We start from the raw sequence: 21,031 nt of genomic DNA, 5'->3' as shown, positions 1-21,031 counted from the left end.
AAAATAGGTCTGGGAGTGTAGCTCAGAGGTAGAAAAACCCCTGGGTTCCACCCCTAGTACCACAAAAGAAGAAAGAAAGAAAGAAAGAAAGAAAGAAAGAAAGAAAGAAAGAAAGAAAGAAAGAAAGAATAAAAAATCGGCTGGGGGTATAGCTCAGAGGTAGAATGTCCCTGCGTTCCATCCCTAGTACTGCAAAAAAAAAAAAAAAAAAAAAAAAAAAAGATCTGAAAGCCAGGGTTACGATTCCTCTGTTCTCAAATGGAACCACCACCAAGGTGGTCCTCAAGCCTCTCTGAGCGGGTGGAGAAAGTCACTTTCCCCTCCCACCCAGCTCTGCACGGCTCTGCACCAGCAGTCCCCTCACCCCGGCAGCCCTGTCTTTGAAAAGAGCACTTTAATTCGGTCATCTAGGGCAAGAGTCTTCATTTTTTCCCACACCTGCATTTCCCCTCCTAAGCTCCTCAGGCGTCAGTTTGTAACCACATTGGGCTGGGAGAGCCATTAAGTTGACTCCCAGCCTGACTCCCACCCAGGGGCGTCCCACCCAGGGCTGGGAGAGGAAGGGCACTGGGGAGGAAGGGCGCGTTGACCGCGGCAGGAAGCTGCCTCAGTGCGGCGCTCACGGGCCCTGCCCTAGCCCATTCCCTCTGTGGCTTGAAGCATCATGCACGAGAAGGGACAGGTCCAGGCCGGGTGGGAGGTGAGGCCACGGGCGCAGGGTCCCTGCAGCGTGCCGGGCCTGGGGTGCCCACGAGCAGGGGCCAGCTGCCCACTCTGGGATCGCTACCCGGTCGCCCTCAGAGGCTGCTGCCGCTCCCCTCGTGCTGGTGGTCCCCTCCTGGCCTGCCCGCAGGCACAGCAGCAGAGGTGGAGGAGAAGACGCCAGTTCCAGGGCACCGGTGCGGGCCACACCAAGCCAGCCGGTACTTTACTCCAGACAATGGTGGCTTTGTCAGGAGACTGCAGCAGCCCTAGACGAGCCGCTGAAACGCTCACCCTCCCTCCCAATTTCTACCGCTCGCCTCCGAGACGTTGCGCCAAGTCAAGAAGGAGGAAAAGTATACGCCACCAGCATCAGCCAACCCCCATACCGAGAGGAGGCTGCCTGCTGCCCCAGAGCCGCAGTCGCCAGCTGGGATCCTGCAGGTCTCACTGATAAGCTTCCAGACACCCCAGCCAGGAGAACACAGGGCTGGCACATCTCCTTTTCTAGGGAAGGCAGCACCGAGACCTCAAGACCTCCACGGCGCTCCCCAGGTCTGCAGGACCACGGAGCCGCTCACTCGGCGTCCTGGGGCCAGGCCAGAGGCCACGGCCCCGCCACACTGGGGGCTCTGGGGGCTGAGCAGGAGCAGAACACAGCCTGTCCCACAGCACGTGGCTCCACCGACCTGCAGCCACCCCCTGCACTCAGCAAACACCCAGAGCTCCGAGGAGCCGCAGCAGGCCAACAACAGACAGACAAACAGACTTATCAAGAGGAAAGCGCCTGCCATGTGGCCGTGCCAGCTCCCCACAGTCCACAGGCCTCGAGGCTGCCCAGAAGGATGGGGAAGAGGCCGTGCACAGCACAGGTGAGCTTCACCTGCCTCTGCTCTCAGCCCCGGTGCAAGGGCGCCAAGGACAAGCCAGGTCTGAGCTGACGGCCGGGTCCAGGCTCCCGGGTGGCAAGCTTTGCTGCGGGCACAGCCTTCTGCTGTGCTCTTGCCCGGGGAAAAGCGGGGTTCAGAACTACAGGGGCTGGGGCAGGCAGCAGGCCTAGCATGCGTGGAGACCCAGGTTTGGCCCCAGTACCATGAAAAGCTGAACAAACAAAGCATATTCCAAACTAGATGACAGTGGGCTGGTGCAATGGACAGGGGCTAAGAGCAGGGCCGGGCACCAGGCCGAAAGTAGAAGGTGGGCACGGTGCCCAGGGCTCTGGGCTCTGCACAGGCCCTCCACACAGGACATCCCATCCCGCAGCTCCCATCGCTAGCCCTCGCCCAGCATGCCGCTGGCACCGCGGGCAGCGGTGACCACAGACGCCCCGGGAGCAAGCTGAGGAGGAGGGCCGCCGTGGCCAGGGCCTTTGGCACCTCAGGACTCACTGTGGGAGGCGGGCAGCCTTCCCCTCCCCAGCCCACGGTACCCTTGGGCAGCACATGCGCCCACCCCTGCGAGCGAGTACCGCACCCTTCGCCAGGCCCTCCCTCTCCCCTCCTGGGACACTGCTCCCAGCCATGTCCCTGGCGGCCCCGCGAGCTTCCCGGTGGACTGGAGTGACAGGTGGAGGCGCCGGCGTGGCAACCTGAGCCGCCGGGTGCCCCTCTCCAAGAGCCCTAAGGCCTTCTCAGGGTGAAGGAGGTGGAGGCCGGGGCAGTCCAGAGAGAGGGGCCATCCTGGGGTGTGCTGACAGGGATGAACAGTCAGGGTCTGAGAAAACCCAAGGGGTGCAGAAACACCAGCAGACGTTCTCGAGGACCGACAGGCGAGCCAGGGAGCAGCAGCGCGGCCCCACGCTGAGGCAGCCAGCCGCGGGCCAGCGCAGAGGGGTACTTAACTTCCTCGGAAGATGTTCACAATCTCCTAAATGGAAAAAAAAACTCACCATGCCAAATATAAAAATAAAAACAGGCCTAAAAGGGTAAACACTTGGGAACTGACGAGTTATCTCTGAGTGCTGTGGTTTTTCTTTTAGTTTTACCTGCATTTTCTAATTTTTATATGACAAAATAAAACTGCAATTTAAAAAGAAAAGTTTAACTTTGTTTTTAATATTAAAAAATACTATGGACAGAGAAATAGTGATGCATAAAATCTGGAAGGAGATGTAAAAAACGTGTCCAAAAAAGTCAGGTTCTGCGCTTCGAAGAACTCTCCAGCTTCCCGGTGCTTGGTCTCAGAGGCTAAGCACTGCGTCTCGGGGAGACTCAGGTTCTGTTTAGTCGGCCTCAGAGGCAGCAGTGACGCACTTGGGAGCCGTAAGCTACGTGCCGACATCCTTATACGTCACGTCAAAGAGACAGAAACAGATCTGGAAACCCAGGGGACTCACGCAAGGCGACTGCGCCGTGAGTCTGTGTGCACGTGCTTGTGCATGGACACAGCCATTGCTTCCTAAGGTGTGCGCGCGCGCGCATACACACACCAGGGCCAGAGAAAGGGAACCTGTAAAACGTACAGGTTAGAAAGTTTAAATGGGAGGCAAGAAGAGGCCCACTGAGTCTAGAAGCTGCAGGGTTTTTGTAGTGCTACCAAATCCATTGCTTGCAGGAAAGGACAAGTTTTGGGGTTTCTTGCCCCCCAGAATCACCCTATGAAAACAGCCCCACTCAAGTACGGTGGTGAAGCTGGGGGTAATGGTTCAAGAAGGGACATCCGGCTAAATTTAACCCCGAGTCCAAGAATTTCACAAACTGGGGGCCAGCCCCCATCCCAGGGTAGTGCTGCTCAGAATCATGGCGCTGCCCCACTCTGGGGCTGTCCTCAGCAAGCACGCACCCCGTGGGGTGTGCCAGGCAGACGCTGTGCAAGCACGCACCCCTGTGGGAACAGCGGGCAGGTGGCCTTGGGTGTGGTATTCAGAGGGTCACAGTCCGAGGCCAGGCGCGGTGGTGCACACTTGTAATCCCAGTACTTGGGAGGCTGAGACAGGAGGATCGCGGTTCGCGGCCAGCCTCAGTTACTTAGTGAGGCCCTCTACAACTTAGTGAGACCCTTCCAAGAGTAAAGAATAAAAAATAGGGCTGGCGGTGTAGTTTAACTGGTGGTATACCTCTGAAGTAGAATGCCCCTGGGTTCCATCCCCAGTACCATAAACATAAAAAAAAAAAAAGAAAAATAAGAAGCCAGGCGTGGTGGCACACACTTGTAATCCCAGTACTGGGGAGGCCGAGACAGGAGGATCACGGTTCGCGGCCAGCCTCAGCTACTTAGTGAGGCCCTTTGCATCTCAGTGGGACCCTGTTTCAAAATAAAGAATAAAAAATAGGGCTGGGAGCCGGGCGTGGTGGCGCACGCTTGTAATCCCCGCGCTTGGGAGGCGGAGACAGGAGGATCGCGCAGGATCGAAGCCAGCCACGCTGGCGTAAGAGACCCTGTTTCAAAAATATAAAATAGGTCTGGGAGTGTAGCCCGGAGGTAGAAGGGCTTCCAGGAACCCCAGTACCACCAAAAAAAAAAAAAAAATAGGGCTGGGGTGCAGCTCGGGGGTAGAAGGTAGAAGGGTTCCATCCCCATACCTGCAGAAAAAACAATATAAAAATATATATGCATATACGTACATATGTGTCTATACATACATACATACATACATACATACATACATACATATATAGGGCCAGGGAGTACCTCAGAGATAGACTGTGCCTGGGTTCAATTCCCAGTAGCAATAAATAAATAAACACATAAGTAAATAAATGAGGGAAGGAAAATAAAAACAGAAAAGAGCCACTTGGACGCACAGACGCCTCCTCATGGCCCTGTGGCCTCTGACCCAGACAGTTAAGGAGGAGAGGTCTCCACAGGCCAGCACTGCAGGGCTGACCTGGCAAGCTCCGATGTGCCATGCAAAAGCCAACTCCCAAGTTCTTCCCGACCTCAGAGGACGGCTCAAGGAAGGTCACCGTACGGAATAGAGATATAGAATCAATGAATTTCTAGACACTGATATATTTAGAATTCTTTTCTGTTTGGGGGGCTACTGGGGTATTTTGCCTCCAAATTACACCCTCAGCCCTATTTTAGTTTTTATTTTGAAACAGGGTCTCACTAAGTTGCAGAGGGCCTCACTATGTGGCTGAAGCTGGCTGTAAACCTGCAATCCTCCTGTCTCAGCCTCCCAAGTACAGAGATAACAAGTGTGTGCCACCATGCCTGGCATATTTAAGATTCTTAGGGTCACCTGGTCTTGCACTTCCCAAATCAGTTCCCCAGAAGCTAATGTTGAAGGTGGGCATGCTGGCACACACTTGGAATCCCAGTACTCGGGAGGCTGAGACAGGAGGATCACAGGTTCACGGCCAGCCTCAGCTACTTAGTGAGGTCCTCTGCAACTTAGCGAGACCCTGTTTCAAAAAAAAATTGGGCTAGGGGTTGTAGCTCAGAGGTAGAATGCCCTTGGGTTCAATCCCTAGCACCTTAAAAAAAAAGCTAATGTTTAAATTCTGAACTCTGTGTGTGTATGTGTGTTTTGTGGTACTAGGGATACAACCCAGGGGCATTCTACTCCGAGCTACACTCCCAGCCCTATTTTTTTATTCTTTATTTTGTTTGTTTGTTTATTTATTTTGCAGTATTGAGGGTGGAACTCCCAAGCTATACCCTGAGCTCTATTTTTTATTCTTTATTTTGAAACAGAGTCTTACCAAGTTGCAAAGAACCTCACTAAGTAGTTGAGGCTGTCTGAAAATCGCGATTCTCCTGTCTCAGCCTCCTGAATCTTGGAATTACAAGTGTGTGCCACCACACTCGGCTTGTGTGTATGTTTTTAGGTAACAGCTTTATTGGGACATAATGTAATATCATAACCTTCACCCTTTAAAAGTCTTTAGTAAGTCAGGCAAGGTGGCACATGTCTATAATCTCAGTACTTGAGAGGCTGAGACAGGAAGGTCATAGATTCAAGGACAGTCTCCGCAACTTAGTAAGACTCTGTTTCAAAATAAAAAATAAAATAGGGCTAAGGTAGCCAGGCATGGTGGTGCACCACGAAACCCAGTCGTTGGGAGGCTGAGACAGGAGGATGGCAGGTTTGTGACCGGCCTCAGCTACTTCGTGAGGCCCTCTGCAACTTAATGAGACCCTGTTTCAAAATTAAGAATAAAAAATAGGGCTGGGGTTACAGCTCAGAGGTAGAATGCCCCTGGGTCCAATCCCCAGTACTGTGAAAAAAAAAAAAAGAAAAAGAAAAAATAGGGCTAAGGTTTAGCTCAGAGGTAGAATATCCCTGGGTCCTACCCCCAGTACTAAAAAAAAAAAAAAAAAAGTGTTCAGTAGTTTTCTGTATACTCACACAATTATATAATTATTACTACCTTCTAATCTTAGGACATTTTCATCACTTCCTCAAGAATCTGTACCCAAGAGGGTGAGGATACAGCTCAGAGGGCTAGCGCTGGGCCAGCACGCGCAGCCCTGGGTTCAATCCTCAGCACAGCAAAACAACCACAAAGCCTTAGCAGCTGGCTCCCCTCCCCAGCCTCCGGCGGCCACTCTGCCCCGCGCGCGCCCGCTCTGGACCTCAGGGGAGTGGTCACGACGGTGCGTGGTCCTGCATCCCCACGGCAGCTGCGTCTGCTGCATCTCAGTTGTTTTCATTCTGTCGCTGCTGTTCTGAGGTGCTGGGGATGGATCCCAGGGCCTCAGGCATGGCACCAGGTGCTCTGCCACTGAGCCCCAGCGCTGCCAGCCCTTCAGAGTGAGAGTGAGAGTGAGTGTGTGTGTGTGTGTGTTAGTGGGGACTGAACCCAGGGTCGTTCTACCTCAGAGCTGCGCCCCAGCCCTATCTATATTTTTATCTTGAATAGGCTCTTAGTTGTGGAGGGCCTCACGAAGCTAACACTGGCTGCAAACATTCCATCTTCCGGCCTCAGCCTCCCAAGTACTAGGATTATAGGCATGCACCACCACGCCCGGCTTGTTTAATGTTTTTAAAAGTATAAATCTGCCCTACATGGTGGCACACACCTGTGAACCCATAATCCCAGTACTAGGGAGGCTGAGACAGGAGGGTCTCGCAGGTTCAAAGCCAGCCTTGGCAACTTAGGAAGGCTCTTAGCAACCCAATGAGACCCTGTTTCCAAATAAAAAATAAAGCGCCGGGCGTGGTGGCGCACGCTTGTAATCCCCGCACTTGGGAGGCGGAGACAGGAGGATCGCGCTGGTTCGGAGTCAGCCACGCAGGCTTAAGAGACCCTGTTTCCAAATAAAAAAGTTAAAAAATAGGTCTGGGAGTGTAGCCCGTGGGAGTGTAGTCCGGAGGTAAAAGGGCTTCCAGGAACCCCAGTACCACCAAAAAATAAATAAATAAATAAATAAATAAATAAATAAATAAAATAATAATAAAAAATAAAACCAGTCTGGGAGTATGTAGCTTCGAGGTAGAATGCCTCTGGATTCAATCCCCAGCACAAAAACATAACAAAACAACCAAAAAAATGACCTCCTGTTCTCAGGATACTCCACAGACAGCCTGTGCTACAGAATCCCATTTTCTCCTCTCCAACGCAGACATTCCCCAGCACCTTTCTGTCCGCCACGGCCTGACCCTCTCTACCATCTCCTGTTCATGAGCTGTTGTTACTTCACTGTTACCCGAGTGAGACTCCCCATGCTCGTGTCTGAGAATCGAAGGCTCCCTACAAAGAACCCTGTTTCTGAAACGACTAGTCCAGGTCCTGGACCCCCTTCTGGAGCTACCAAGTCCCTCTCCGCAGCTCCCTCCAGACCCTCCTCCGGTGCAGCCTAAGCCCAGGGCAAGGAAGGACAGGACGTGCCTAGAGCGCTAGGCTTGGAGAAGCTTCTCTAGGAAATTCAAGACCAGGCAGTGCTGCTCTCCCACGGCCTGCCCGTGTGTGTGAATCCCCACTCAGGACACAGGGCCGCGTATGGTCGCAGGCGGGCCCTGCACTCAGAACGTGTGTGCCCTCCCAGCAGCGGGGCGCAATGCAGGCCCCAAGCCTGGGTGGGCTGGGCTGGGAGGCTACCCTGGGCCCCTGCTGTCACATGGGCAGCCCCAGCACAAACACACCGCCCCGGAGCTGCCGGTCCTCCCGGGCTCCCGCCCAGCTGCTCACACTAACGGGAAGAGCCAGCTCTGGCTTCTCTTCCTTCACGCACGCCCCGTGCCCGGTTCTCAGGAGCTCAAACATCACTAGAAGCCACCACCTCTCCCACCTCCAGGCTGCCGCCCCGTCCAAGGACGGAGCGCAGGGCCTCCATTCTGGGAACACGGTGGGACCTATGCTAAGATGGCCAGCGCGGGCCCTGGCTGCTCCAGCCCACCCCACACAACGTTCCAGGACCTTCTCTCTTCACCTACAAGAGCACCGCCTGGCTCCCCGCCCGGTCCCTCGCAGGCTCCTGCACCCTGAGCCCACCTCCCCCTGCGTCTTGGCTCCTGTCTTCGCCGTACTCACTCAGACGCCGGCTGCTGCTTACTGACTCCCGCTACAAGGCAAGTCCACAAGGGAGACGACTAAGGTGTTTAGCTGCTGCTGCGCCCAGCAGCGAGCTGCGTGGCGTCTGGCGAGGCCTGTGGGGAAGGAGCACTCGCTGGGCAGCCCAACCAGGTTCTGCGCAGACAGAGGGCCGGCCGGCCTCCCTCCAGTGCCTAGGCTGGAGGCGGGCAGAGCATGATGGCAACGGGCAGCTCGGGCGAGGCCCACGCTGGAGCAGGCTGCGGGGGGTAAGGTGGCGGACACAGGCGCTCTGCACGCACAGGGGGCAGAGAGAACAGAGCGGCTGAGAGCAGGACGAGGGCGCCGAGTCTGCGTGGCGGCCTGACAGCAGAGCGGGCAGCTCCGTGCCCAGGGCCAAAGCCGCCTGGCACCAGCTCGTCTCTGCTGCCATCTGGCAGTCCTGGAGAGCTGGCATTGGCGTGTCGTGGCCAGCACCCTTCCCGATCCTGGCAACAGGCCCCGGCCACAAGGCCAGCCCCAGAGGCTCCCCACACGCGCACCCGAGCAGCTCCGGGACAGCCCGGGCGGGAATCTGCCCACAGCCAGGGAGTCCAACAAAAGACGCGTGCGTGTCCGTGAGCTGCCTGAACCGCGCGTCACCCAGGAGCGCGCCCTGAGGACGGGGATCTCTCCTGCGGTCTGCACCGGCTGTTAAGTGATCCTTCAAACTAAGTCTCACTGGGCGAGGAGCACAGCTCAGTGGGACAGCGCGGCTAGTCCGGCTAAGGCCTGGGCTGACCTCCAGCACCAGAAGGAAGGGTCATCCCGTACGATGGCAGTGCACCAGACAGGCAGCGAGGGCACACCCCTTCAATACAAACACAAATTACTACCTCAGGCTCTGGAGGCCACAAGTCAGGAGTGGGCCTCCCACGCCGACGTCTGGAGTCGGCGGGGCTGCGTTCCTTCTGGGAGCTCTAGAATGTCTTGCCCTGCCTATGGCGGCTGGTGGAGGCTGTCCGCACGTCCTAGCGCAGGCCCCTCACACTCAGAGCCCGCAGCATCAGGGCATCGCAGCCAGCCTCCCCGGCCCGCGGGCTCTCCTCTCACTCCCTCTTCCATCCAAGGGCCCTTGGGAGTGCACTGGGCCACACAGACCAACAGGGATAATCTTCCTATCTTAAAGTCAATCGATGAGCAAGCGTAATTCGGCCTGCAGCCTCCCATCCACTCTGCCATGTAACCTCGCGTATCCGCAGGTCCCGTCTCTGAGGGGACTATGAGCTGCCTACTGTACCAGCGAAGTGTGCCACCCAGTAAGGCTTACCCTGCTCCCCACTCCGCCCCACTCCTCTACAGCAGCAACCCACAGAGGCTGCTTTGTCTTTACAGAGCTGAAGGTAAACAAGATTCAACAAGGTAGGTGTATAAAACTCACTTCCAGGTCTGCAAGGGCCCTTTTCAATTTAACATGCTTTTTTTGTGTATGGTACTAGGAAACTAAAACCAGGGACTACACCCCTTGAACCTCTGAGCTACACCCCCAGCCTTATTTTATGTTTTATTTTGAAACAGGGTCTCACTAAGTTGATGAGTCTCCGTTTCTGCTGAGGCTGGCCACAAACCTGTGACCCTTCTGTCTCAGCCTCCCAAGTGCTGGGACTACAAGCGCACTTCACCATGCCTGGCTCAACCTGCCTGCCTGCCTGCCTTCTTTCTTTCTTTCTTTTTTTTTTTTTTTTTTTTGGTACTGAGATTGAACCCAGGGGCATTCTACCTTTAAGCCAGCCCCCAGCCCTAATTTTTATTCTTTATTTTGAAGAGGCTCTGACTTAGTTGCTGAGGCTGGCTGCGAACCTGTGACCCTCTTGCCTCAGCCTCCCAGGTCCTGGGACTACGGCGGGAGTGCTTCACCTCGCCTGGCTCAACTTGCATTCCTTAATCACCCAGTGTGTGCCCGGCGCTGGGAGGCTCCCGGGAAGCCAAAGGTGAAGAGAGCTGGTAAATCAGGTCCACAAAACCAGCACACGAGGCCAAATCGAGTAGGGGCGGTGGCTTCAGAGGGAGGCGCGTTCACTGGGGCAGGCTCGCGGGCACCGGTGCCTCCTGGCGCCTGAGGGAAGCACGGGATTCGGCCAGGCAGCCCGGCAGGGAAGGACAGGAGTAGCCCAGGGCCTGCGCCTCCCCGTCAGCGGCTGCCCCAGCCTTCCAGCAGTGGAGAACTGGCACCTCCATTTCTCCTTGACAGAATTTCAGGCTTTTGTGAACAGATGAGGCTTTTCAGCTCAAGACTCGCTTCCTGGGACAAGTTGTCTAACTTCTCAGCAACCCACAAATCAACTTCTGAGTCCACATTTTCTTTTTTATTTGAAAAGAATAAGGATTCTATTACCTCCTACCCAGAGAGCTTTTATGAGAACTGCTTAAGATCATAGAAAGGGCCAGGCACGGTGGTGCACACCTGTAATCCCAGCTACTCGGGAGGCTGAGGCAGGAGGGTTGCCAGTTGGAGGCAGCATGGGTAACGACATCTGGGGATGTCGCTCAGTGGTAGAGCACCCCCAGATTCAACCTCCAGTACTGTAAGAAGAAAAAGAAAAAAAGAAAAAAGGAGTCATAGGAAAATCTAGAACGTAGCAGCTGCTCAGTGAGTGTGAATCCTCTCACCCTAGCCAGCATCCCTCTAATCCAAATTCTCCAACCACTCACACGCTCCCCAGTTCCATCAACTGCGTCTTCCTCTTCCAGTCGGGCTGGCAATCGGTCAGCCTGTACACGAAAGTGCAAATCTGGGCAGAGGCGCACGCCTGTAACCCCAGCACCTGGTAGGCTGAGACAGGGGCTCAAGGGCTCAAGGACAGCCTCGGCAACCTAAGGGAGACGCTGCTTCAAAAGAAAAAAAATGGCCGGGGGTGTAGCTTGGAGGTAGAACGCCCCTGGGTTCAATTCTGAACAACACAAAAATAAATAAATAAATTTGGAAATCTGGTCCTGGCCTACTGAAGGAGAGGAGACAGGCAAGAGGAACACTGGGCTTTCTGTTGAGGAAGAAAACCCAAGATTGAATGATTGATTGATTTTGTGGTACTAGGGGTGGAACCCAGAGGCTTTCTACCCCCGGGCTACACCCCCAGACCTATTTTATATTTGGAAACAGGGTCTCACTAAGGTGCTGAGAGCCTCACTAAGTAGCTGAGGCTGGCTTCAAACCTATGCGCTCCTCCTGTCTCAGCCTCCCAAGCGCGGGGATTACAAGCGTGCGCCACCATGCCCAGTGTCCCCCCGCCCTCTCTTTCTCTCTCTCTCTCTCTCTTTCTTTCTTTCCTTCTTTATTTATTTATTGTGGTGCTAAGGATTGAACACGGGGGCATTCTACCTCTAAGCTATACCCTGAGCCCTATTTTTTATTCTTTATTTTGAAACAGGGTCTCACTAAGTGCGGAGAGCCTCACTAAGTAGCTGAGGCTGGCCTTGAATCTGTGATCCTCCTGTCTCAGCCTCCCAAGTACTGGGATTACAAGCATGTGCCACCACGCCCAGCTAGAACCCAAGATTTCTGACAGCTGACATGGGGAAGGAAAGGTAGGCCCTGAACCTGATGTCAGCAAGACTGTCCACACAGACGCCGGTCGTGGCAACACACACAGTCAGCACCATGTGATACGCTTCCTGGGTGCTGCCCTCAGACCTGGCTCACGCTGTCAGGCTGTCTCGGCCTGGTCCTGACCACCGGTCCTTCAGAAGCTGTTGTTTTTCTGGGCACCACCGTGCACACGGCCTTCCTTTGTTTGCAGGCGTGGAATCACATCCAGGGGCGCTCAGCCACCGAGCTCCATCCCCAACGCTTCCTATTTGTATTTTGCTTGGGGCAGGGTCTCCGCTAAGCTGCCCGGCGCCCTGCACTGCGACTGTCCTGCCTCGGCCTCCCCAGCAGCTGGGATTCTAGCATCGCACACTGCTCCGCGCCAGCTCTCCTTTACTGAGCGGGGCTCTCTCTACGCTGCCAGGCTGCTCCCGAACCCCTGGACTCAAGGATCTTCTCGTCCCAGCCTCCCAAGTGCTAGGTTGACAGGCACTTGGCACCACGCCCGTCGAGCACCCTGCCCTGGCACACCACCTCAGGGCGAAGAGAGAGAGCACAGGAGAAGGAGACCGGCTCGTCTCTGGGCTGGGCAGAGTGGCGCAACACCTGGAATCCCAGCACTCGAGGCCGAGACAGGAGGATCACAGGTTCAAGGCCAGCCGGAGGCATTCAGGAAGACCTCGCCTCAAAGTCAGTGTTTAGGAAGAGCTGCATGCAGCTGCGTAGGAGCTCGCGGCCTGGGGTGGAGGAGGAGAGCTTCCTGCACTGAACCTGCCGCTGGAGGACACAGTGCTCCCTCCAGCCACCAGCCCTTGCCATTCGTGTCTGGCAGTCTCCGCCTGGGACCAGGAGCAGAGGGTCAGCACAGGCGGACACACAGGGCCAGCCCTGGAGACTGGGCTCCCAAGGCTAAGCGCCTCAGAAACCGCACTCCAACTATCTGCTTAGGCAGCAGAAAGAAAGGCGCTTCTCATAAAACGACGCACTCTCCCTAAAGACATTACAAAGACCATCGCGTGCCCTCCCTCCGGAAGGTTCACACGCTGGCTCCTGACAAGGAGTTAATAAGAAGGTAGCGAAGTGAAACCAAAACCAGCCACAAAAAGCTACACGTTAAATGAGTCCGGATCTCTGTGGGGGACGGACACTGTGAAATCCCTCAAAATGTTAAGAAGCGAGGACCGGGAACTGCGTCGAGACTGCAGAGCGCCACTGTGGGGCCTTGGAGAGCACCCGCCAAATCAAGGCTTCTGTTCAGGGTTCCGCAGGCAGGCGCTGAAAACCGCACAAGAGACCCCAGTTGGACACATTATTTTTCTGCTCATCATGAGAAACTTGGGATGCTAGTGTCAGTTGAGGAGGATGCAGAATTGAAACTACCATACCCTACCTGCTACATTCAGTTTAGAAAGGTCCTCTGGCCTATCATTTGCCGGGTACCAGGCAAGTCAGAGACGTTCTCTCAGTTAATCCTCGTCTTCACCCTGCAGGGAAGTTTTCTCCACCCCATCCGAGAGCAGCAGGAAGGAAGGCTTAGGGAAGGAAAGCCCCACCGCTCTTTCTAAGTTTTGCCTTGGGGAGAGGCAACTGCTTCCCTCAGAGACGTCCCAACAACCGAGCATATCTTTAAGACCTTTCGCAACAGGGCTCCGTAGCACAGAGGGAGAAGGATGTGGGTTTTCAAGCCAGCCGCAAGGAAGCTGGACTCCCTCTGCAGGGCCCTCCCGGGCAGCACTGCGCCCGCTCTGACAGTGCAGCCCAGACCCCTGCGCCACCCACGCCAGGCCTGGTCAGGCCCTCAGCGTTAGAGGCTCTGCGTGCTCAGGATCCCAAGACCACTTCTTGGGCCTGGTGGAAAATAGCCGCAGCTTCTCCTGCATTTAGTTCCTCCCCAAAGGGCTGTGGAGCCTCATCTGGAAACAGCTGGGAGACAGCAGTTAACAGGAAGCCAAACAAAAAAAAAGCACTGAGTACTGAGCGTACCATGGAGACAGGGAGAAGAGGCCGGGGACAGGCAGGAAGCTGAAGGCAGAAGGGACCAAGGCCAAGAACAGCCCACAGGACCCGAGACCTGGAAGAGCGTGAAGGCTGACCCCACGGAATGGGAGGTCAGCCAGACCTGCTCTGAGCTGGGTCTCCTCTCCTCCCCACCCCCGCCTCCACCTGCGCTCAAAGCCAGCTGGTAGCCAGCCCAGGAGGGCCAAGGTCAGAAACCCACTTTCCCTGGCTCTCCTGTCAAGCTGCACCCAGCTCCACGCTGCCAAGTGACCTCAGGAAAGGCGACCGAGCCTCAGACACAAGGGGCATCTCCAGGAGAAGCCCACGGCAGATCCCGGGGGGCTCGGGAGGGGCTGAGGGCAGCAGTAGGCCTTCGGAACCAGGAGTTCCGGTGAAAGCAAGCCCTCAACAGCAGCCCTCAACAGCAAGGGAAGCTTCTTGCACCAAGCCAGAGGTACATTTTGCAATCAAGAAAGTTAACTGAGTAATGGCCAATGGCCAAAATATTTTTCAAAGAAATGGAAAAAAGTCATTACTAAAATTCTTTGGTTTATTTAATAAGCCCTTAGGTTATCCAAACAGAGGGCAGAGGGGAGCCTGGCTTGTTTTTCCTCTAGCAGAGCTGAGTGAGGCGAGACCTCTCTAGCCCAAGCCTCCTGCGATTCGAATAGCCGTTCTCCGTGCGCATGCAGAAGTTTATATTAAAGTAGAGGAGAGGATTAAGTTCCCTTAATAAAACACATTCCTGTCTTTCCCCTCTGGTTGTGTTTAATAAGGCTTTCTCGGACATAGATGAATGCTGCAATCTGGGTAGGTCTGAGCCTCACACGTGTTCACATCTGACAGCAAAGGGGGCACAAGGCTGCAGCCTCAGCGCCACTTAAAAAAAAAAAAAGCACATCTTCGCGGGCTCAGTGCCAGCCCACGCTGGCAAGGTCTGAGAACTGGAGCCCAGACTGACCAGTGTGCCACGTCAGGGGAGAGGAGGAGAGCTGCCGGAACAAGTCAGCGGGGAGACCTTCGCGGGAGGAAATAGGGTGACTGGTGCGTTTCAGGAACATAACAAAGGAACAAGGAGACGAATCACTTACTCCAGAAGAGGAAAATGCCCCCCGGGGTCCAGGCATGCGGTACCCTCGAGCAGGTAACTGTACCATGCTTTAATCTGCATTTATTCGGGGCTCTCTCCCACCCTCTCCCCCACCCCCATAAAAAAGAGACAGCGAAGCAGGAGGACTGCTTGAACCCAGCCTTGGTGACACAGCAAGACCCCATCTCAAAAGAAGGAAAGAGAAAGAGAAAGCCAGAAGGAAGAAACTCTTCTCTAAACCGTTCCTGGGGTCTCCAGGGAAACTTTGCTGGTGTTGCCTGCAAAGCCAGCTAAGACAGCCAGGCCCATTAGGAACAAAAGCAAGAAGCCAGCCCCTCAGGGGTCCCGCCGGCCTGAGCTGCTCGGGGCTCGGCAGCCAGTCCAAAGATGTCTGTGACTGAGGGGAAAAAGTCACCTGAAGTGAATACCTCATGTGCGCACGGGGAAGGGAGAGAGTGAGAGGACTGTTAACCCTTCCGGGCCAGGTATTTCTGCAGCTTACAAAAGAAAGAGCTCTCCACCCCGAGCTGTCCCCACACACTTCTCGGGGCGGTGTCTGGGACGTGTGCCCTAGGCACTGACATGTCCCTCATATAACGTTTCAGGGCCAGCCAGAAAACGCTCCAGCTTGCCAGGAGGATAGACTGCGCCTCCAACAGCTGTGGCTTCCGAGGAGCACCCAGGGCCCTCCCCCAGGCCTTAAAAAAAAAAAAAAGAAAGGAAAAGAAAAGAAAAAAAGAGAGAAAGAGAAAAGAAAAAGGGCCCAGACTCCTGGTGCGGGGACCATTCCAAAAGTAGCTAACATTTATAAAGCCCCTAACTCTGCCAGGCACTGGACCAAGTTACTTTATCTGATCCCATTCCCACAACAGCCCCCTGAAGGCAGACACTACTGTGTCCCCTCTTTATCAAGGAGGAAACGGCCCGAGGTGTTACACAACCATTAAGAAGGGAAGCCTGCGCCCCAGGGCTTGGACAGGTGGTCTTAACCCCCGCTGGCCCTGGCTGGACACATACAAAGCCTTTGGGGGAGGGCCGAGGGGCAGCAGGGTAACACCCGCCCTGTGGCCACCTCTTTCTGGGCCCAGCCCGCGGCCCCGGGAACACGGCAGGGAGGGCCTGGCTGGGGGCCCTGAAGCCGGAAGAGCCGAACACTGCAGACGGGGCAGGACCCCAGCCCCGAAGGGAGAAGCCCGGCGGCCATCGCTGGGTCCCGGGGCGGCCGGGGGCTACCTGTAGGCCAGGGTCATGCACTCGAAGAGCTTGGTGAGCGACGCGTCGATGGACAGGTGGCAGGAGCTGGTCTTGCCGAAGCTGTAGGTCTGGCACGTCTGCTGGTCGACCGTGTCGAAATCGTAGCCCTTCTTGGGCGGGTGCTCGCGGTGCGGCGAGGACACCATGAAGTGGCCGCTGTGGATGATCTGCTGGCGGCGCGGGGGCTCCTCGCGGCCCGGCCCGGCCCGGGGCGGCGGCGGCGCGGCGCTCGCGTGGGCCCGGCCCGCGGTGGCCATGCCGGAGGCGGGCGGCGGGGACGGCTCGTCCGTGTCCGAGTCGTCGTCGTCCGCGGGCACCGGGGGCCTGAGCAGCGCCGAGCGGACGCGGCTGCGGGGCCGGCGGGGGGAGCACATGAAGACGTCGGCGGCCATGAAGGGGGCCGGGCGGCGCGCATCCCCCGGGGCCCGGGCGACGCGGGGCGGCGAGGGCGCGGGCGCGGGCGAGGGCGCCGGCCGGCCCGCGCGCCGACTGTCCGCGAGCGCGCCGCGGGGCGGAGGGAGGCGCCGGCCCCGCGTGACGTCGCCGGCGCCTCGGCCAATCGGAGCGCGGCGTCGGCCTCTTAAAGGCGCGGGCCAGGGGCACGTCTTTTCTCGGCGGACAAAAAATAGTAATAATAATAAAGGGGCAGCAGGCCCCGCCCCCGGCCCCGCCTTTGGGCACGCCGGGCGGGCCGCGCCCCGGGCCGGTGTCTGGGCGGCGGGAGGCGGCGTCCCGAGGATGGCGGCCCCGCCCCGCGCCGCGCCTCCCGCGCTCGCGGAATCGCCCCGCAGCGGCGCGGCGGCCGGGCGGGCTCCACGTGCTGGGTGGGTGGGCGCTCCCGGCCCCGGCCCGCCCGCTGCCCCGGCGGGCCCGGAGCCGAGTCCACCCCGCGCCTCCTTCCCGACTCGCGGGTGGGGCGTGGTGCCCGCCCTCCCCAGTTTACCTTTGCGAGGACGGGGCGCTCAGTACCCAAGGGTTCCTGTAGCTGGGAACCTGCAGCGATCGAAGCGAGACCTCAGCGGCAGAGGAGGACCCTGTTTCAAAAATAATAATAAGCCGGGCGTGGGGGCGGCTTGTCATCCCAGCACTCGGGAGGCTGAGACCGGAGGATCGCGGTTCGCGGACAGCCTCCGCTACTGAGCGAGGCCCTCTGCAACTCAGTGAGACCCGGTTTCAATATAGAATAAAAAATAGGGCAGGGGGTGTAGCTCGGAGGTCGAATGCCCCTGGGTTCCATCCCCAGACCCCCCCCACACACAATAATAATAATAATAATAATAATAATAATAATAATAATAGCCGAGACAGGAAGAGCGCAGGTTGCAGGGCAGCTTCAGCAACTTAGCGAGCCCCTGTTGCAAAAAATAAAAGGGTAGCTCGCGGGTAGAATGCTCCTGGGTTTCTAAATAAATAAAAGATAGGGAGGTCTTCTCTCTGAGATCTGACATCTGCAGGGGGAAGCTGGCTCTGCCAAGTTTTATAGGCACTTTCCCAAGCACCACTGCAGTGAAGTGGCGGCGCCGGATTGGAGCCCAGCTGTCTGCCTGCAGACCTTAGCTCCTCCATCCACACCCCGAAATACTGTGGGAGCCAGGCGCGGTGGCGCATGCCCATAACCCCAGCGTTTGGGAGGCTAGGACTGGAGGATCACAGGTTCGTGGCCGGCCTCAGGAACTTAGTGAGCGCTCTGCAATTTAGTGAAACCCTGTTTTAGAAAATAAATAAATAGCCGGGCCTTATGGCTCACGCTTGCAATCCCAGCATTTGGGAGGCTGAGACAGGAGGATCACGGTTTGCAGCCAGCCTCAGCTATTTAGGGTGGCCCTTTCAGTGAGACCCTGTTTCAGAATTAAAAAAAAAAAATAGGGTTGGGGGTGTCGTTCGGAGGTAGAATGCCCCTGGGTTTCATCCCCAGTACCACAAAATAATAATAATAATAATAATAATAATAATAATACAATAATAACTGAGCCAGGTACAGTGGTATACACCTGTAATCCCAGGATCTGGGAGGCTGAGACAAGAAGATCACAGATGTAAGGATAGCTTTAGCAATTTAGGGAGACAAGAAGATCACAGATGTAAGGATAGCTTTAGCAATTTAGGGAGACAAGAAGATCACAGATGTAAGGATAGCTTTAGCAATTTAGGGAGACAAGAAGATCACAGATGTAAGGATAGCTTTAGCAATTTAGGGAGACAAGAAGATCACAGATGTAAGGATAGCTTTAGCAATTTAGGGAGACAAGAAGATCACAGATGTAAGGATAGCTTTAGCAATTTAGGGAGACAAGAAGATCACAGATGTAAGGATAGCTTTAGCAATTTAGGGAGACAAGAAGATCACAGATGTAAGGATAGCTTTAGCAATTTAGGGAGACAAGAAGATCACAGATGTAAGGATAGCTTTAGCAATTTAGGGAGACAAGAAGATCACAGATGTAAGGATAGCTTTAGCAATTTAGGGAGACCTTCAGCAACTCAGCAAGACTCTAATGAGACACTGTTACAAAACAAAACAATACAGCCCCAACAATTGTGGCTCACACCTGTAATCCCCGCGCTTGGGAGGCTGAGACAGGAGGATCGCGCAGGTTCGCAGCCAGCCCCAGCTACTGAGTGAGGCTCTCAGCAACTCAGTGAGACCCTGTTTCCAAATAAAAATATAAAATAGTACTCCAGGCGTGGTGGCGTAGGCTTGTGATCCCAGCATTCAGGAGGCTGAAACCGGAGGACTGCAATTCGAGGATAGCCTCAGCTACTTCTTAGTGAGGCCCTCTGCAACTTAGTGAGACCCTGTTTCCAAATAAAGAATAACAAATAGGGCTGGGGGTATAGCTCGGAGGTCGAATGACCCTGGGTTCCATCCCCAAACCCGCAAAAAATAAATAAATAAATAAAATTATATGTGTATATATAAAATTATATATGCATATATATTAGGTCTGGGAGTGTAGCCTGGAGGTAGAAAGCCCCTAGGTTCCATCCCCAGTACCACAAAAAAAAAAAAAAAAAAAAAGAATAGCTGGGTGTGATCGTGCATACTTGTAATCCCAGTACTTGGGAGGCTGAGCAGGAAGATTATGATTTGTGGCCAGCCTCAGCTACTTAGTGAGATGCTCTGTAACTTAACGAGACCCTGTTTCAAAAAATAAAGACTGAAATAGGGTGGAGAGGTAGAATGCCCCTGGGTTCAAGTCCCAGTTCTGCAAATAAAATAAAATATAAAAAATGTAAAAGTAACATAAGGCGCGGGGTGTAGCTTGGAGGTAGAAGACCCTGGGTTCAATCCCTAGTACCAACAAAAAAAACAAAACAAAAACAAAACCAAAAAAACAGAGAACAAAGTGGGATGCACTTAATTGGCCAGAAGTTATCACATGGCCCCCACCACAGGAAGCCGGCGAGTGCGATCTGGTCACGTGACCAGCACGCAGCAGAAAAGCTTTGCTGGAAGGCAGGAGGACTGCGTGGCTGGACTGCACAGTTCACTGCAGATGCCGCAGCATGGGTGACTCTCAAGAGCGTCATGCCGAGTCAGAGAAGCCACGTTTTAAAGGCCACACATTGTGTGAATCCATTTATAGGACCTTCTGGAAAAGGCCAAAGGGTCAAGACAGAAACCAGAGTGCTTGCCAGGCGCTGGCACCGGGCGTAGGAGACTATCTGTGATGATGGAGAGAAAGAGAGAGAGAGAGAAAGAGAGAGAGAGAGAGGTGTGTGTTACTGAGGATCAAACTCTGAGACATTCTACCTCCAACCTCTGCCCCAAGCCCTATTTTATTTTATTTTATTTTTGTGGTACTGGGGGTGGAACCCAGGGGCTTTTCTACCTCCAGGCTACACTCCAAGACCTATTTTATATTTTATTTGGAAGCAGGGTCTCACTAAGTAGCTGAGGCTGGCCACAAATCATAATCTTCCTGCTCAGCCTCCCAACTGCGGGAATTACAAGGGTGTGCCACCACGTCTGGGTCTTACTTTTTATTTTGAAAAAGGGTCTTGCTAGGTTGATGAGAATCTCACTACTTGCCAAGGCTGGCCTCAAACCTTTGATCCTCCCGTCTTGGCCTCCCAAGTACTGAGATTACAAGCGTGTACCACCTTGACTGTAACAGTCCATTTTGAGTGAATTTTGTAATAAGGTGCACATTACTTGGTAGTTTTTTTTTCTTTTTTTTTAAATTTTTTTGTGGTACTGGGGATCCATCCCAGTACCTTAGTGTTACACCCCCAGCCCGATTTTACTTCTTATTTGGAAACAGTCTTGCCGGGCATGGTGGCGCACGCTTGCAATCCCAGCATTCGGGAGGCTGAGACCGGAGGATCGCGGTTCGCGGACAGCCTCAGCTACTTAGTGAGGCCCTCTGCAACTCAGTGAGACCCTGTTTCAAAATAAAAGAATAAAAAATAGGGCAGGGGGTGTAGCTCGGAGGTCAAATGCCTCTGGGTTCCATCCCCAGACCCGCAAAAAAAAAAAAAAAAAAAAATCTTATAATGTAGCTGGGCGTGGTGGCACACGCTTGTAATTCCAGTACTTGGGAGGCTGAGATATTGAACCCCAGTATTGCAGGTTCGCAGCCAGCCTCAGAAAGTAGTAAGACTGTCATTAACCTAGCAAGACCCTGTTTCAAAAATAAACATAATAAGCCGTGGGTGGTGGCACATGCTTGTAATCCCAGCATTTGGGAGGCTGAGACCAGGCAGATCATGGTTAGCGGACACCTCAGCTACTACTTAGTGAGGCCCTCTGCAACTCAGTGAGACCCTGTTTCAAAATAAAGAATAAAAAATAGGGCTGGGGGTGTAGCTTGGAGGTAGGATGCCTTTGGGCTCCATCCCAAGTACAGCAAAAAATAAGTAAATAAAAATAAAAATAAGGCTGGGCATGGTGGCACACGTTTATAATCCCAGCATTTGGGAAGCTGAGAAAGGATTGCAGTTTGCGGACAGCCTCAGCTAGGTAGGCCCTTTGCAAGTCAGTGAGACCCTGTTTCAAAATAA

At 54.6% G+C, this 21,031-nt stretch overlaps 1 protein-coding gene across 4 annotated transcripts in view; it reads right to left on the bottom strand.

The window, feature by feature from the left end:
- The window catches only part of MLXIP (MLX interacting protein), a gene marked incomplete at both ends in the record, with an annotated part of 40,269 nt that extends 23,850 nt beyond the window's left edge, over positions 1-16,419 (bottom strand). For all 4 annotated transcript variants that reach the window (XM_080717711.1, XM_080717712.1, XM_080717713.1 and 1 more), the window contains one exon: positions 16,007-16,419. In XM_080717711.1, coding sequence (XP_080573837.1) covers positions 16,007-16,419 — 413 coding nt within the window. The remainder of the gene's footprint in view (positions 1-16,006) is intronic.
- Positions 16,420-21,031: the final 4,612 nt, after the last annotated feature.

The sequence above is a fragment of the Muscardinus avellanarius genome, assembly GCF_963383645.1.
Source record: "Muscardinus avellanarius genome assembly, chromosome: 21".
Taxonomy (NCBI): domain Eukaryota; kingdom Metazoa; phylum Chordata; class Mammalia; order Rodentia; family Gliridae; genus Muscardinus; species Muscardinus avellanarius.
Note: the sequence above shows the minus strand (reverse complement) of the source record. Positions and strands in the feature narration are given on the sequence as shown.